At 29.3% G+C, this 19436-nt stretch overlaps 1 protein-coding gene across 4 annotated transcripts in view; it reads right to left on the bottom strand.

The window, feature by feature from the left end:
* GckIII (Germinal centre kinase III) overlaps positions 1–19436 on the bottom strand; it is a 137183-nt gene that overhangs the window by 5600 nt on the left and 112147 nt on the right. For all 4 annotated transcript variants that reach the window (XM_015324182.2, XM_015324179.2, XM_089175189.1 and 1 more), the window contains 7 exons: positions 6866–7031; positions 5197–5354; positions 3914–4099; positions 2220–2365; positions 1441–1726; positions 769–1116; positions 179–405 (listed from right to left, as the gene is read on the bottom strand). In XM_015324182.2, the coding sequence (XP_015179668.1) occupies positions 179–405; positions 769–1116; positions 1441–1726; positions 2220–2365; positions 3914–4099; positions 5197–5354; positions 6866–7031 (1517 nt within the window). The remainder of the gene's footprint in view (positions 1–178; positions 406–768; positions 1117–1440; positions 1727–2219; positions 2366–3913; positions 4100–5196; positions 5355–6865; positions 7032–19436) is intronic.

The following is a 19436-nucleotide window of genomic DNA, read 5'->3' as shown; positions in this document are numbered from 1 at the left end:
CAGGAATATTTTATAAGGAATAAAATTAACAATTTACAGTATTGCACCGTACGTTATGCAAATGAAATTTATGTGTATAAATTAAAATAAAAAAAAATTAAAAAAAAACATATATTAATATAACTATATGATTGTTGGATGAATAAATATGTCGTTTAAACGAATAAAATCAAATTACCTCAAAATAACTTTTTCCATTAGCATAGAAAGACGACCCTCCGAGTGATTGGCCGGAAGCAATGATTTAAGAAGTTCCCTGATTAGAGCTTCGGTCATTCCTGGAGACGTACGTTCAGCCATTTCAAAGGCACCACGTAATTCTTCTATCGCGCCACCATTTTTTCCAACGCCACTACCACCTTCGCCGTTATTATCTCGCGCTGAATACTGGTGTTTTCGTTGAAGCTTGATCATTGATTAAAAAAAAAAAAAAAAGAATAAAAACAAAGGAAAAAGAAAGAAACGTTACTTCATGTTTTATTCTATTTTTATAATTGTATTTAATCCATTAGCCGCCAATGTCCTATTTTTGGGACACATTTTCCAATTTTGTTTTCTTTTAATAACTGCAACTTTAAAATGAAATCTAGTTAAAATAATGAAATAGTGCAACGTATTCTATATTTAAATTAAAAAGCAACAACAATTATGGCAAAAAAAAAGTTCCAGGTTATTATTATGAAAAGCATTATAGAATAATTTTAATTTTTTTGTGTACTTTTGTTTTGTGGCGGGTAATGGGTTAAAAAAAATGATTTATACATTTACCTCTGATAAGAGGGGTAAAACAACGGTGGAAAGAGCAGCACTTCGTGGGTGTTTAAGTTCTTGCGAACTCCTTGGTCGTTGTTTTTCTTCACCAGATCTATGGTCTACCATTGGTACTACTGGTACATCCGGTTTACTGTTTCTTTTATCTCTCGTAGTAGCATCTCCTCTTTCTCTACCTTCCCTGTCCCTTTCTCTGTCTCTTCCATCCCTATCCCTTTCTCTGCTATCCCGCAATTCCTTTGGCTCTCTCAGAGTTGATTCTCTACTAGAATCACGATAATCTCGTTCGTCTCTTTTCTCTCGGGTGTCGATCGGTGGCGGTGGTGCAGCTTCGTGTGGTCGCAACTATGAAATAATATATTTAATAATAATATATATATATATATATATATATATATATATATATATATATTCTATAATAATACTTTTCTCATTAATTTTAAAATCTTTTGATAACACTGTCAACCTACTTCATTCGTTCGTTCTTTCTTTCTTTCTCTTTACTCACACATTAATCAAAATGTATTTAATAATTTACAGAAGAATATTATTATATAAATTACAATAATTAACCCATACTTTTGTATAATTCAAAATACATTAAAAATTCAAATATATAAATAAGTTTGTTGTCATCATCGATCAAATTTCTCGATGATTTTTACTTACTGGTGTCGTGTGCTTGCTTTGTCCGTCACGAAGGGAGTCTCTAGAATCACTTCTATAATGATTCAAGGTCGATTCATTAGGTGGTGATCGTGAAGCACCATTCGCGTGTAGTTTAGTTTGTTGATTATGATTCGAAGACCTATGATTCGGTGTATGAGTTACGGTCAACGAGGTAGGCTGTTCATCCAATGGTAACATGGGTACTACGGACCCTTTAACTCCGTGTGGACCCTTCACCGTCATTATCCATGGCTCATCCATATCACTATCTTGCTTAGATTCTTCCCTAAAAAAGATAAAGAATAACTATTATTTATTTTTCTTTTTTCTCTCTTTTGCAAAACTTTTCGAGATTATTTCAATATCATCAAAATTTTAATTTTTATTTAATAAGAAACAATATTATATCTTTCAAAAAATAAAATAACAACATATTTTAACATTGTAGCAAGTAACTTTTTAGTAAGTAATAAAAATGTTTGTTACAATGGAGATTAATATATAATATATATAATGTAAATATATTATATCAAATATTTATGTAACACGTTAAATAATTTCAAAATATAAAATTTATTATTATTATTATTATTATTATTATTATTATTATTATTATTATTATTATTATTATTATTGCTTGATAAAAAAGTGTAGGGGATAAGAGAAAAATAATGTAGAAAGTAAATTTTAGTTACGTTAACGTTTCGAAAAGAAAATCTTATTTAAGATGACGATCATCTTTCAAGTAGATAAATATATATATATATATATATACTCACGAGTCTGAATTCTCGCTTTCCGTTTCGGACTCCTCGCTGCGTTGTGACTTCCACTTCTTGTACCTGTCAATCAGGTCGATCAAGTACGAGTTCTTCTTCGCCTTCCTTATAAACTGAAACTTTAACAGCTCCTTCGCAGTCGGCCTCTATATGGTAAACAACAAAGAAGATCCAATGAAAAATCGCAGATGATAAATTAATTATATATATATATTGAATGTATATACATATATACAACACATTGACAATGAGTCACAGTAATATTCATACATTGGAAGTATAAACAATCATTGTCAAATTTGTAAATGCAATGAAATTTATTCAATAATTTATTATCTACTGTAGTATTCGAATGTTTTATTATTCTTATGACCACTATCAAAATGCAATAAATTATTAATTATTTAGTATAGCGTATTTATTTGAAATTTGATTTATAGGGGATGTAGGTATATTGGGGAAAAATTTATATTCATCAAGGAATATTGTATATTCTTTTTTCACGAGAATCGACAAAAAGTTTATAAACCCATCGTTGCATTGCAAAAGAGAAATATTGATTGTTTGAAACTAACAATAATATTTAAAAAAAAGAAATAAATTATACTTCTGTAACTTATTGTTTGGAAATTTATAAATAATCGAATAATTTTGATATATTTCATGAAAAGATCAACGTACGTATATTTATTAAATGATTATCGACGTTTTTTTCGTATCGTAGGTGGATTGTAGTAAAATACAAATGAAAATACATATTCATAAAAGACAATATTTAAAAATGGTAGAGAAAAATAAGATGAAGCGTTATCCTAAGAAAATTCGTAAAAGAAAAGTAAACGAGTATTACAACTTGGTTCGTCACGAAATAAAAATCGTCACGAGTATACACAGACACACACGCAAGCGTGCACACACACATTGGTTTTTAGAGAAATTGAATCTCTTCATGGTTTTTTCCCAGTTCGATGCGCGTTCACTTTAATTTCCTTCTGTATTACTATGTTGATCGTTAAACTGCGAGAGAGGAATTTACTTTTCTACTCGATCGAATATTTCTTTACTCTTTATTTTTTTTCCCCTAAAAATATTTTCCAAAAAAAAAATTAATATTAATTTATATGAATAAAAAAATAAAAATAAAAATGTTCAACACAAATTACGAGCCAAGAGATCATTGGTTTCTGCATTTTATATATAATAAAAAAATTGTAGGAAGTACGTAAATTTATTCTTTTTCTCTCAGAAATAACTATGTGAGAAATATTTTATATACAATAAAATAAAAATACTTTATATATTCGGTATTTACAAGTTCATTATGTTATAATATATTTAAAATATAAACATACTATTATATTATAATAAAAATGTAAGCATATTATTATATTATAATATAATATAATAACATTATAGTATATTTCCTATATAAATGATTATGATTGTAAAAAATACGTGTAATGTTTATTTTTTTTTTTTAAATAATATGTAATAAAAAAAACAAAAAAACCCCCAAAATACGTATATTTTAAAATTATTGTCCAAAATGTCAATAGATACGAACACAATTAGAATCTTTTACGAAAAATTAAAACAATTTTGAATTGATCATTTAATTGAATCGTACATTTTGAAATATTTATCGGAAAAGTGATTTTGAAGAAAGGTAAAAGAAGATGAAAATTAGTACTTACATTTTCGGGATCCTTGTTTAAGCACGCCTCGACGAATTCTTTGAATTGTTTTGTATAATTTCCAGTTAATTGAGGTGGATTATTTTTCGGTATAAGGAAAAGGACCCTCATAGGATGTAGTTCGCTGTTGGGAGGTTCACCTTTTGCCAGTTCGATCGCCGTAATGCCAAGGGACCAAATGTCAGCCTGCGAGGAAGAAGAAAAGATTTTTTTTCTTTTTAATTTTACTTCTACGTTACCTTTGCAAGGTGTTAACGAAGGTGTTAACCAGTGGTTCCCAAAGTGGGCGATGTCAAGCGGTCCAGGGGAACGATGACGACAATAAGTGAACTTTGGGGGTGGGGGAAATGAACTACTAAAAAGGAAAAATGTCATATATTGGCTGCTATACAACGCCAATAGTAGTAAAATATTAGAAAAAATTCCCTTTTTAAGGCTTTTTTGTTTTCTTATCTTCGCGCCTGGAGAGCTTGGTGAGCGATGAAAGCGGTTCAGGGGAGCGATTGACCCGAACTTAGCTGGTGTGCATTAAAAAAAGGGCATGGAGTTGTGGTTGTGGTGGCAAATAGGAAAATAGCAAAATAGCAATTTAGGAAGCAATTTTTCAGTTTTTCAGGAAAGGGGGCGATAGGACTAAAAAGTTTGGGAACCCCTGGTATTAACGACTAAGCGAACGTATTTCTTAGAAGTAACGGAACTAGTTAAAACTCTTGCCTATATTGCTACGAGAATAATAATCGTTTTAAATAATATAAAAATTGTTTATTAAACGAACAACCATCAAGGAATATTATTATTATTATATCATTTTATTACTATTTTATTTTATAAACTTTATAAATTTTTTTAAGCAACGAGCAGATAATAAATAATCAATTAATAATTATTTGCGATGTAATTTGTAAAGAAAAGAAAAGAAAATTAAAAATAATTAAACTACGTTCTCATTGAATTAGTATTTGCGTTTGTTTTCCCTTTCTTATTTCCAGACTGTATAAATTTGAACACATGCTAGGTTCGTTAGATTTAATTTATCCAACATAAACAATCCAATTCCAAATAAACTATCTGTCCGGAGAAAAAGGTCTTCGGTAAATTTTGGCCTTCACGATAAATAAATTATTTTAATCAATTTAGTAGAGTGTACAAATCTTTACAATCGGAGGAATAACAAATATTAGTTGTATTTTGTTTTTGTATTGATGATAAAATTAATAATACAAAATAACAAAATATTATCACCCACCGTCATCACATTTTCTATTAAATTAAAACTAACTTACTTTAGAATCGTAAGCAGATTGCTTAATAACTTCCGGTGCCATCCAAAAAGGAGTACCAACGAAGGTATTACGTTTGCTCGTGGTATTAGTAAGTTGGCCAGCAACACCAAAATCCGCCAATTTGACGTCACCCATTTCGCTGAGCAGAACGTTTGCAGCTGAAAATTCAGATTAACTAAATCAATTGATTGCCAGTATCAACGTAATATGTATAATAGATTTTTGTTGTTTTATTTTAACTAAAAAACAAATCACATATTCATTCTTCTTCCTTTTTCTTTTTTTGTTCGTTTATTTAATCCTTTATACTCGAAATTATAACGATATTTATTTAAGTATTATTTGGGTAATATCGTTTCATATATGATTTAACAATACATAAAAATATATTATTTCAAGCAAAAAAAAATCAACAATATATGCGTGCAAAACAATTACTAATTTTAAATACGCCGTTTACATGAATTGTTATGTAAATGCTTCTTCGAAGATAGTTTTGAATTCGACAGTCATGAGAATAGGAATATTATTTTCGAAGTTACGTAAGAATAAGAAAAGGATGGAATAAGATTGAATTCAAATGAAAAATTAATAAGATTTTTCGTCGATGAAATAGCCGGTCATTTTATATCTCATGTCAGATTCACGAGATCAAGTTTTTGTTTTTACTTGATTGAATGAGATGTAATATGTATTGATAGTAGGAGTTAAGAAATAATTGCAAGGTTTCACTCTGATTGAATAAAACTTGACGAAAGACACCAAATCACATATGTGCCCATAATTATGAAAATAATCTAAGTTAAAATTAAAAGAAAATAAATTTATTGGTTATTTCATATCACATTATTTTAAACTAACTTAATTCAATGTAATTTTCATGATATTGTCAAAATGAACCGTTAGATAGTGTTTGTTATTTCAATATTATATAAAATTCATTTAGTATTCAAATGTAATTCTTTAATCTTTTGCACTCGAAGTTTTTTTTCATTCATATTATCAGCAACTTCATTTCGATAGAAAGATCATATTCACATATTATAAGGAAATTATATATGCGCATTAAAAGAAAAGTATAGTTGATATGTTGTAGATTAAATTAAATTTGCTATATTTTTTTATTTTTTTTTTATTTTTTTTTTTATTTTCTTCATTGTCTCCATAGCGGAGCCCTTGAGTGCAAAGGGCTATGCATCTAAAAAAATATATGACTTTGACCACTTTCATAATTATGGGCACATAGAGTAACATGGAAATACTTGCCCCGACACAAGTCAAGGATACATTTTAAAGATTTTTTTTGTAAAATACCATACAAAGAAAAGACAATACAAAGCTTAATGTTTAACAAATGTTCTTCTTCTTCTTCTTCGAAGTATAATATAAATATAAAAATTTTATAAACGTTAAATTGCGTGTGCAGTCATTTGAAGATAATCGTAGAAGAAATTCAACTAATATGCGGAAAATTGTCTCGAGTTGTTGTTATTGTTGTTGTTGGTGTTTCGGTCAAACGAAAAAAGATTTTCGTCGAGAGTGCAAAGGGTTAATATAAGTTAGTTAGTTATTATTATTATTATATATTAATACCACACGAATAAAACAAGGGGAGAAGTGAGGTGAGGGAAAATTGTCCATAATAATCTCTCAGAGGAAAAATACTTACCTTTTATATCACGATGAAGTTTACGTTCACTGTGAAGATAATCCAATCCCTTGAGCACTTCACGTAATATTACCGCAATGTGCATTTCTTCGAAGCTGCCGGCCTTCATCAAGTCCAAAGCCGAACCGCCACCCAAATATTCCATGATAATCCATAATTTGGTACCCTGAAAAAAAAAAAACAAAAAGAAAAAAAAATCAGAAATAAATTTCAAAAAAAAGTTACACAAGAATTTTCTTTTTTCTTTTTTTGTTTCAAAAAGTGATTTCTTTTTTATTTCGGTAAATTACATTAATAATATTGAAGCGTGTGTGTGTGTGTGTGTGTGTGTGTGTATTTGGGACAGTAGCCAATTAGCAGAAACGTTCCTATTTGGTACTTTATTTTCGTCTTGACCTTCCTTCTTCAAATAAACTCCACGGACTTCGTACTCCACCGATGTTATTAAAATTTTGCTAACGCAAGAATTATTCTCAATTTTATTCACGTAAGAAAAGCTCACAAGCTTATATTCTTTTAAAGTTATTTTTATTTCATTTTTCTTTGATTTTTTTTTCAACTTTCACGTTCATTAAAAAAATTTGTACGTATTTAATAAAAAAAGAAAAAGGTAATAATCGATCGATAAATTTGTTCGAGCGACAAAAAAAAAACAAATGAGGCAAGAAAGTAAAATTCTTTCGAACCCCTTCTTACGTGTCACCACTTTTTGGTGATGGTGGTGGGAAGGGGGTGGTAAGAAAAAATTCATCGTTCGAAGTGATAAATTGAAAATATTCGTTCACGTACTATTAGATTAGATGAAATTTGTTGAGATATAATAATTATTCACGACGAAGTGGATTTAACAACATTTTGTACGGGACGTTAAACTTTTATAATTATATCCGATGACCAATCGGTGTATCTTACATTAGTCTTTGTTCATCGGCGAGATGACAAGGTTTAACAGTAAGCAAGAAAGAAAAAGAGAGAGAGAGGAAGGGAGAGAGAGAGATGGAGAGAGAGAGATGGAGAGAGAGAGAGAAAGGGAGAGAGAGAGAGAAAGGGAGAGAGAGAGAGAAAGAGAGAGAGAGAGAGAGTATCTGACGTAGGGATTATCTTATAAATTTGATCTATGTATATAAGATGGTAGGTATGTGCTGTATACAACAACACTGCTACACAACAATGATAATATCGTTGATGAATTATCGTTCGTTAATAATCGCTGAATCGAGTCAGTGGTCCGTACAAGGATACTCAGGATCTTCGCACTTTGATCACTGAACATTGTTCATATACATGTACATTCATATATATATAAACAGATTCATTCGATCTACGTGAGAAACCTGATAGATTATCATCAGCGTTTCTCAACCTATTAGCTGCGAATGATAATTATTACTTTATGTTTCATTGTTCAGCTAATAAATGAATAAATTTAAAAGTGGTCTTTTTTTTTATTTAGAAGGTTCTTTTGATAATTCATAATGATAGAAGTATCAATATAGTTCGATTGAAAGTTGATAAGTGAACGAGTTTTTTAATTGATTGTAAAAATTTATAGGAAAGAATATTAAATTTAGTAGAGTGATGTATATTTGTTCTATATATTCAAGCTTTTGTTACTCGTCGAATATTTGAACATTTCGTAATATTCCGTAATGTAAGATGAATAAAAAATATTTGAGTATTTAACACTAGCTATTTAAATATTTCCTTTGATTTTGTAATATTCTCAGTATTCGAGATCGAAATAATTAACAAGTAAAAAGTAGGTTTTAAGTCACGCATTAAACAACGGCACGCCCATCTATTACAGGTGTGCAGGTATAGGTGGCGAAAAAAAGGATAGATTTTCAAGTACAGATAACACCCACTCCTATAACACTATAGATGGGTTTCTAGAAAAATACCATGTTATGTATGAAACCCACAATTTATATGATAACTCAGAGTTCTATTATACCATCTTGTTATTATTTTAAGATAATTTAATATTTTAAATGTGTTAAATAAAAATCATGTTATACAGTATATATGAGGCGTTTATTTTGAAAGTGGCAAAATCCGTTTTCCAAAAAATTCAAATTATCTACCATAATAGTTACATTTTTACATGATCTTTTCATTGTGAGAGAAGACAGTTGTTACTAATATAAATATTTAAATTCATTAAGATTTGTTAACGCGAAAATTTTTTGATTAATGAAGTGATGAAAAAGTTTATTTTGAAAGTGGCCTAAAGTCCAATCATAGCCATCAAAAACATATTATTTCTTAAATAATATTAATTATGCTAATTGGGATGATAAATTTGACACTTTTAGAAACCGAAAAATATTATTCTACTATGTCATATCTGTTATCTATATTTTTAAATTTAATTCAATGCAAACCCTTCAATATTCCAATTCGATTATAAATAGACTTAGGCCACTTTCAAAATAAACGGCTCGTATATAAAAGTTTGTAGTACAAAGGTTTGTAACAATTTTCTTATCGTATTAAAATGAAATTGTGTTTATCGGGATGCCATGTTGAAAAAGGGTTGTATCTGTACATCGGTTACGTTGGTTCTCATACTTGATCCTACCCTTTCTTACCCCCCATCCTACCCTATCATTATCATCGTTTTTTTCGCCTTTCATATACAGCATTTACTTTCTCTTGTTATGTAGGTAACCATCGTCAAAGTCATTCACTTAAAACTTGCTGCTAGAGATAACTTACGAGAGTTCGTTGAACCTCATCTCGAATATCAACTCTTCTTTACCGAAAAGGAAAGACTGCTTTTCTTGGTTAACCCTTTATACTTTTTCAAGAAGGTGGAGAACGAGGAGGAAGAGGAGAATGCAGGAGAAGCGGTAAAGAACGGAAAGATCAGAGACCTCTTTTTCTAAACCGCAAAACGTGTTTTCTCTGCTATATACTATATAGTGACTGCTTTCAAATGATTTTATGTTAAAAATAATAATCTTATTGTAAACGAGACAAAAAAAGAAAAAAAAAAGCAACGAAGAACTGAAATTAACTTTACTCTGCCCTTTATTTTTCTTGCAATAATAGAATTTTTCTATTCAGAGATTTGATTTTATTCTTTTTGGATAATTATTAAACGTATTTTTTTCCTTTCTAAATTTTGTAGTATGACAATCATAATACGTAAAGTTACTTTTTATCTTCCTCACTTTCTATTGGCAAGTAATGAGTGGAAGGGGAAAATTATGTAAAAATAAATGATTCATATGTTATGGAAATTGATTTAAAAAAAAATAAAATAAGGAAAAAGACGTCAAAAAGCGAACGATTTGTGAAACGACAAAAAAAATAGAGAGAGAAAGAGAGAGAGAGAGAGAGAGAGAGAAAGAAACAAAAGAAAAGGGTAAAGGGGTAAAAAAAAACAAGCAAAGAAAAAAGGGAGACAAAATCGTTCAACAACCGGATGATTAATGATGCGAGCTGATTTTGTTATTTTTTTGTATTTTTTCTTTTTTCTTATTATTATCTTTATTTTTTGTTCTTCTTCGTGTCTTTTTGTTCGTGCGTTTCGCAAAATGGCAGGAGTGCCGTTGGCAGTGATGGACGACAGCAACGAAATTAATCTTGGCTCAAGCGTTATATTCCAAAGCTTCGTTTCAAAGTCATGTATGTGTTTTGTGTATGTAGGCGGAATAGGTATTACTACTATTACTACTCCTACTACTACTACTACTACTACTACTACTACTACTACTACTACTACTATTACACATACGTATGCTACTTCAACTAAACCCCTCCCCTCTCGACATTCTGTCACCATTTTTTTCCATTTATTTATCTTCTTCTCTTTTATTTGATTCGATTTTTTTCCTTTATTCTTTTTCAACTGCACGTATTGCACCAACCGAAACGTAACTTTATTTGCAATGTTAGAACAACGTTAAATTAAATATCGATGATATCGTATCGACAGATTTTTCAAATGGTTTTAAATTGTTTAAAAAAAAAAAAAAAGTAAAAGTCATGTTTCCGATCTCTCCAAATCCGTTCATTGATCCATTTTTTTTTTAATAAAAAGAATAAATTATAATCAAAACTATAATCGTTAAGAAATAAATTTGAAATTTGAAGATATTTATTATCTTCAAATAAAAATTATTATAAATAATTTAGCGTAAGTATATTTAAGTTTTTTTTTCACCCCTATAATATTTGTTTGTATTTCTAATTTATTTGTTTTTTTTTTTAAAATACATAAATACTTAATAATTAATAATTATCTTAAAATATTAATAATTATCAGGAATAAAGTCATTATTAGTACGTAATTGTTTTGTTTAACGTTGATGTGTATGTTATTATTAGAAAGATTAATTGCGAGTATCATCATTACGTGGATGAGTTGAATTACTGTAATAATTAACCTCATAAATAACTTAACGATAATGACACCTATTCGTTGGTATTATATTTATTATTATTATTATTATTATTATTATTATTATTATTATTATTATTATTACAACATTGAAATTATTTCGTAATAGATAATGCTGTTAAAAAAATGTCTAATATAATATATGGAATGACATATAATTTATATCGTCTTATCGGGATTGTAATGTTTGGCAACAGTGAAAGTATTATACTTAATCGAGCGTAAATGCTATGAGGAAGCGTTAATAGGGAGAAAGAGGAAGATGAAAAAAAAGAAAAACGATTTAGCTAGCAGCAGATATAGAAATACATGCACACACACATATACACATAAACACACATACAAAAAAAAGATGAAAAGACAGAAACACGAGTGAGATAACACACCAGAAGTTAAATCTATTCTTGGGCTTTCTCAAATGCGATGTTCGAGTCATTAGGAAATTGGCCAACTAATAATACTACACTCATGTGTAGTACTATAAACTACTATACACGGGGTGAGATATTAAATTTGGTGGAAAAATAATTTATTACGGTTTAATAATTAATTTTGATTTAAAAAAAAAACGACTTTCGTTGTTTTAACTCTTTGAAAAGCTATTTTAACGGTATTCAAAGTTTTCCCTAAACTTTCCGGGATGCGTAAATGTGCATATATATTGCACTCTATGACGAAAAACTTAATTGAATTATTATTATTACATTTTTGAAGTCACTTCTTTAGAATAAGGGTGATTTGAAAAATTGAAACGTGGGCGGCGATGAAACAGCCACGATACTAAATAAGAAGAGAAAAGGAGACAAACATATAGAATTAAGTCTGCGAGAGAATAAGACAGAATATAGCTATATAGTTTTTCCTATTCTCGGTCTTTGCTTCGTAGTCCCCACTCTTGGCTACTAAGCTTTGTATATGTGTGTGTTTTTGTGCAACTGCATACTACGAAGCGCAGACTCATATTATTTCGATACTAAACCTGTTTGTTAGTATGAGCGATAGAAGGGTAGAAGATAAACAGAAATAAGCATGTAGGCGACAAAAGAATAAGGTACAAACGAACCGACGGTCGAAATAAAAAAAGAAGGTGTATAGTTTGCTTCGTAAGTTGTGTAAATGTGTAAGCTGTGTGAGCTGGAAGGTATATATACAGTAAAACCTCTTTTTGTGCGGTGTTTTTTTATGCGATTTTATTTTTGTGCGACTTGTTTTGTGCGATTTTTTTCGTGCCGTTTTTTTTATGCGGAATATGAATCTCAGTGGCGTTAGTGCCAGTTTAATGTTTCCTATCAGTGTACATATACATGTGTGGACGAACCCTGACTACGGGGACTCCTTGACGACAATGCATCTGCACTTCGCGACGCTCTGTTTATTTGTTTTAAACAATCTTCTGACAACGTACAGTCAGTTACGTACATATTCTCGTACATATTCGACGCGCGAATCGAAATGTAACCGAAAACGCGTCCACGTTATTATCAGAAATAACTGCGCTCGCACATAACATCAGCGGAAAAGGCTTTGATACTTTCGGCGAAAATGATCTGGACGAAATGATTGAGGACGAAACTCTCAATGATAGTGACATTATCAATAATTTGATAGATTATGAAGACGGACAAGAAGAACCGGAATCTATTACAGCAGATAAAATATATGCAGGAATCCAGATTTCTAAAAAATTGGAAACGCATTTTCTTAAAATAGACACTAATGCCGAAAGAAGCTTGAAATTCCAAAAAAAGCTAAGATCATGCATGTCTCGCTATCGTGATGTTTACAAGCAACTGACTTTGTGAGTTTGTGACTGTCACAAAAACTGATAACTGACTTTATGGTGCCGAAAAATAAATCAAATGAAATCGTATCTTCAAGCGACGAAAGCGATTTTGAACCAATTCATCGCAAGAAGATGCGCGTTTTGGATTACGACGAGTAGCAGTGAATTATTTAATGTGCATTTTGAAAGCTTCTCCATGTATATGTACGATGAAAAATTAAAATTTTATAAAATATTTCCAGGTCTAATTTTATTATTTAATTGGTTTGAAAGCATTTTCTTATCTATTTCGTAAATAATTGATGTATTTTCTAAGTGTGACTTTTTTTATGCGGTCCCTGTCCGCCGCATAAAAAAAATTTTATTTAATATATCGTACAAAGTTGTTTATTATATGTAAGTATTTATAAAATTTTCGAATATTTTTTTGTACGATTTTTTTTATTCGGTCACTATCCTCCGCACAAAAAGAGGTTTTACTGTATATATCTTTAAATCTTACATCAACGACAGTAGTAGCGTAGCGCGTATCGACCTAAATTCGTTACCTAGAGATCGCTGGATCCAGTCTCATCAGATTAGCTTTCTTAATTTCATTTTTTCTATTTTTCTACACTAAGTTGTATTATTTTTATTGAAAATATAATAGCAAGTCTGGTGTATTTATTTTTACAAAACGTGTTATATCTTTTCTATTTAAAAATGATTCTATTTTATTGAAAAATTAGTATTAAATTCTTTATTTCGCAAATATTATAATTAATAATTATGAAATACATAAAATATAATAATTGTATTGTCTGCAATATTTTACAAAAAAAAAAAAAAAATGATTTCAAGATACATCAGAGCAAAAGAATTAGATAACACTGTAGAATACATTATAATTAGCTGACAAACTCTATTAAAAAGCAAGTAAATTACTGTCACATTTTTATTTTACTTCTTCAAAAAATATATTTGACTCATGAAGATCAAAATATGTCTAATGAATTCGATTTTTATATGTTTTTATAAAAAATATCCAAAGACATGTGTACTTACCTAGGCATATAAGAAAATTATATTATTAATAAAAATATTTTCGTATTTAAGAAACTTATACTAATTGTTTAATAAAATAAAAACATTTTTAACACGCTGAACGCCCAGCGTGAATCGGTGGAGTTTACCACGGGGTCCAAATTTGAAACTCGTTGTGTACACAGTCCGATAAACTGAGAGAGCGATACGATTCAATGCGTTTAAATTTTTCGTTGTTCAGATCTTTATTTAGACAAGAGCAGTTAGAGAAGATAAATTTGTGGTCCAAAGAATAAAGACGAGATATGTTATAAATAATAATGGTCTCGAAGTGTGGTAGGCTATGGACTTAAAAAAGCATTTCTAGAAAAGATCTCTATTAGATCTCTTATTGCATTTGTATCGGAACATTTGTTGAGTCCAGCAGTATTTTCCATATGTTTTCACTTCTAACACGTGTGATCTGCTCACATGATTTTATAGTATACATTTTTATATTGTGTTATTACTTTATTTATAAAAGAAAAATTAAACCAATATATATCTTATCTGTATAAAATTCCCCTGTCACAGTGTTTGTTATTCTTATTCTCCGAAACGACTTGACCGATTTATATGAAATTTTTTGTGTATATTCGGTAGGTATGAGAATAGTTTGTCTTATATTTCTTATACCCCTGAGTGATAAGGGTGACCCACAATAATTATTTTTCCTTTAAAAGGATATTAAGAAAAAAGAGAAAAAAAGACAAATGTTAGGTGCCTATATTCAGACAATGTAAAATTATATGATGAGAAGTAAGTGGTGATTTTATTTTACCGCTCATGCGCAGTTGGTTCGATATTAAGAAAAAAGAGAAAAAGAAGACAAATGTTATGTGCGTAGATTCAGATCTATCTATATATTTATTAGCCACAGCAACGCGTGGCCGGAGCACCCCTAGTATATATATATATATATAAAATAATAATAATAATAATAATAATAATAATAATAATAATAATAATAATATATAAATAACACTAATAAAATAACAATATACAACAATTAATCAAAACTAAACATATCCAATAAATATTTCACGTGGCTACAATAAAACGCACAAAGCGTATTATTACCTGGAGGAAATAAAGAGAAAAAAGAAAAAAAAATTCATTTTCATATTAAAAAATTGTATACTCGATAATGTTTTGTCAAGTCATCGGAAAGTGTTCGGACCGTTTCAAAGAATTAGATTACTCACCCTGTATGTATAAAGAAGTTCCTGAATGTTATCTTCCTTTCTCTTTTATTTTCTTATTTTTCGTTTCTAAATGCGAGGGGTAGAACGACGACGAATACGAAACCGGACATCCCACACACCCCCTTTTTTCTCGTTTCGAATTTATTTCACCCTAATGCCCATACCTCCACTTAACCAAGAGGAGGGGAGTGGGAGGAGACGAAGGTGGTGAAAGAAGAGAGGGAACGTTCAAAAAGGTCTACGAACTTTCTCGCCATTTTCATCTTCTCTTTCCTCCCACTCTCCCCAATCCCCTCCCCCTAACTCGTATAAAACGTTTTTAATCTTTTAATACGCTTTGCCGAATATCCGAAACGAATCCTATAGTTGGCAGCTCTTTTCGTTTCGAATGACACAACTTTTCTTTTCTTTTCTTTTTTTTCTTCCAAATTTTTTTAAATAAATAAAATTTTAATACTCGTTAGAGGGTTTGATTATTATTTCTTTCGAGCTAGTAAACGTACCGTATGATTAGTAAAAGATTATGATCATTTTTTTGTTTATTTTTTTATCCATTTAAAACTTCTCAACTTTTTCCTCTTACCCCTAGCCCTTCCCTGCTACCACTCTTACCATTAGTTGACTGTAATTTGACTAGAATCGACGATTATGATAAAAACGATAATAAATGCGTGAAAGTATATTGAAGTGAAATTTGTATTTATTATTTTTTTAAATTAAAGGGATTTGTGAAACACGTTTAAAGTATTTATTGCTTTCTAATAGACTGATTTAACAATAATAATATTAACAATAATAATAATAATAATAATAATAATAATAATAATAATAATAATAATAATAATAATAATAAAACGTCATACCAGCTAGTTGAGACTTATTTATTAATCGATAAAATTATCGTCGTATCATCGTATTTAAAATAAGAACAGCAGATGTGTGTCGTCGCGATGAAGTATTAACATAACAACAAAAAATAAGTATTAAATATAAAATGAATAGATTTCTCCAATTAAATACAATCAATCGTTGGAAAAAAAAATATTTTTTTTAACGTTACGATCTTACCCCAGTTTTTTTCCTTTTGAGGAAGGAGAAAAGATGGTAGTTAAAAAAATGAGAAAGAAAGATAGATATTGTCCTTTGTTACAAAGACAATGAAGCGAACGTAATGAAGAGGAAAAGGTACTGTACGGGAAACCTCAAAATGGAGTCGACCAACCAAACCCAACCAAACCCAACCCAATCCAACCAACGAAAGAACCGACCAGCCAGCTCACAATCAGTGAAAGTAATTTTCCAACGATTTCATTATACCGAGATTTACTTCCCGATTTAATTTCAATGAGAAAATCGTTGAAAGAAATAAGTACATACTTTAGAAAACGGTAGAATGAGAATTATTACAAAAGTAAATAAAGAAAAGAAAAAAAAAGAAAAAATTCCACTAGTTTTACGTCATCGATCCTTTATTCTTCTTAGAGGGCTATGACTAAATTTGGTCAACGTAGGTAATTTTTTGTATTCTTTCCAGACGAACAATGATGATAACAATAGTAATAGTAATAATAATAATAAAAAGATTTTAAAAAATAAATGGAAAAAAATTATAAAAAATAAAAAAGATAGAAAAAATGTCAAGACAAAGACGAGTTGGAAACAAGTAACGCCTCTCCTCATCGTTGTAGTCATCATCGTCATCATCATCATCATCATCATCATCATCATCATCATCATCATCATCATTATCATCATCATCATCATCATTCTCTTTGCATCCGGATTAAGAAATACTTAGGAGTGTCGTCAATGTACGATTACCGGTCGATCGATCTGTGGCTGCTAACAATTCAAAACTAATTCTGATTACCATTTGTTCTTGCTTATTTTTATTTTTCTTTTTCTTTTTCTTCTTCTTCTTCGTGCTTGCCAACACTTTCTTAATTCAACTTCCTACGTTTGGATTGTATTATTATTGGTTTTTTAATTGCTTACCGATTATTACCCTCCGTTGCACATTTCGAAACGTTCGAAACGTTCGATGATTCATTGTTTTCTCAAGTAAAATATTATAGGTTTGTAAAAAGATTTGTTAGATTATTGGGTAATATGAAACTCAATTCGTTATGGATAAATTATGTGATATTTTGCATTCTGTACGTATACAAAAAAAAAAGAAAAAAAAATTATTATACGTCAAATAATAAAAAGCTATATATAGTAAACCAATCATGATTAAACTATTTTTGAGGGTGGATTAAAATTTAAATAAAAAATATCTGATTAAATATTTGGAACTAAGTAATTTACAATAATTTTAAGAATAAATTTTATATTTAATATTTATAAACGATCTACAATAGGAAAAAAGAAAAATCATTTTTATCTAAAGAATTTTTTTAAATATTAATCCACACATACAAACATACAGAAACAACGAAAATAATATATTCCTTTTGTTTTGTAAACCTCAAAGATAAGTTAAAAGAAAATTATAGGAGAATAGTGCAAGGATACATTTGACATGAAATAAAAATAGGAAAGTTCAGTAGCCTGGATCAAGAAATGGTAGAAATGGTTGTGCACTTTGACTTGATAACTGTTGTTCACCGAGTTCGTCAGTTTAATAACAGACATACACTTTGAATGCAAGTATATACACCTACGAAAGAAGTAAAAGGAATTCATGATGTATACCCGTTATATGTACGAGGATGTCATCAAGCTCGTGTCGTAGTTATTATTCGTACGAGTTATCACGTACAAAAACGCACACACACACATTCGTAATACATATACTCAGACCATTTTCATTTTCTTATTTTTCTAAAATTAGGAGGCGAAAAAGAAAAAACAACCACAAAAATTACTTTAGAAAAATGTAGGAAAAGAAATGAATAATAAAAGAAACAAAATAATAAAAAATAAAACAAAAATAAAAGTTGTCGTTGTCGTTAGATTGAAAATAATTTTCTTTAATAACCGTGCGTGAAACGATCATTAATGATCGTTAGTAGTTCGTTCATATCCCGAGAGATATCTAATTCGAAACATGACATGAGGAAGTTTCGCGAGATATAAATTATATATATATATATATAGTTAGTACAACGTGCTTATTATTAACTAACACGAACGGATTTAATGACTCCCCTCTTTTCTTTCCAGTTAAGACGCTCCATCGATAAATAGTATACGGTTAAATCATAAATGAGAATATCTATTGCGAGAAAATTTGATCTATCCTAGATATTAATTCGTGTAATTATGAACGATCTAAAGGAAAACACTGTAGCTTATCAAAAGTATCGAGGAATGGAGTATGTATGCATGATGTAATTTAACTAGATTATATAGTGCGATAAAACATTTACTATTTGAATTTATTACATGGAAAGTATTATACGAAGTTAATGCTAACGTAAATATATAGTTGAACGGAAATATGATGTAATATTAACGTAGATAATAATCGATTAATCTCATTAGATACAGTTATTTTTAGAGAGATAAAATTTTATTTGTATCTTTAGAAATTCAAAATAATTTCTATCTTTATGAATATATATTTATATTATTTATTATATTTTACTTATTTTTTACAGAGGTGTTAATTTAATAATTATTTGCAATATAATGGTATTTTTTGCGCGTGTTGAAAGATTATACTATTGAAAATAAAAAAATTACTCTTTTCTACAAATTACAATGAAAAATAATTCAAAATATTGTAACAGAATACTGTAAACAGATATATATATATATATATATATATATATAATAAATATTAATTTTTTTCCAACATAAATTATTAAAAAAATTATTTATTCAACATCACATGTTTCATCTAATCATTTTCTAATAATATACATGAAAGATTTCTCTACCAATAATGCATACCAAGTGGATTAGAAAGCCGAAAAGAGGTATACATATAGATATACATTATAGTTGAATAAAAGAATTCTATAGAAAAATAATTTCTATAGGAATATATTGCAAGTTTTCATGATCCTACGAGAAAAAGAGTAGAGAAATAGGTAGTGGAAGAGGAGGGGGGAGAAGAGGTTTGAGCGGAAGCGGAAGCGTCGACACCGCGAACATTGTCGTTGC

Source organism: Polistes dominula, unplaced genomic scaffold (assembly GCF_049000335.1).
Source record: "Polistes dominula isolate Pdom_NZ unplaced genomic scaffold, Pdom_raw_medaka contig_82, whole genome shotgun sequence".
Lineage (NCBI taxonomy): Eukaryota > Metazoa > Arthropoda > Insecta > Hymenoptera > Vespidae > Polistes > Polistes dominula.
The sequence above is the reverse complement of the archived record's forward strand: the minus strand, read 5'-3'. Positions and strand labels throughout refer to the sequence as shown.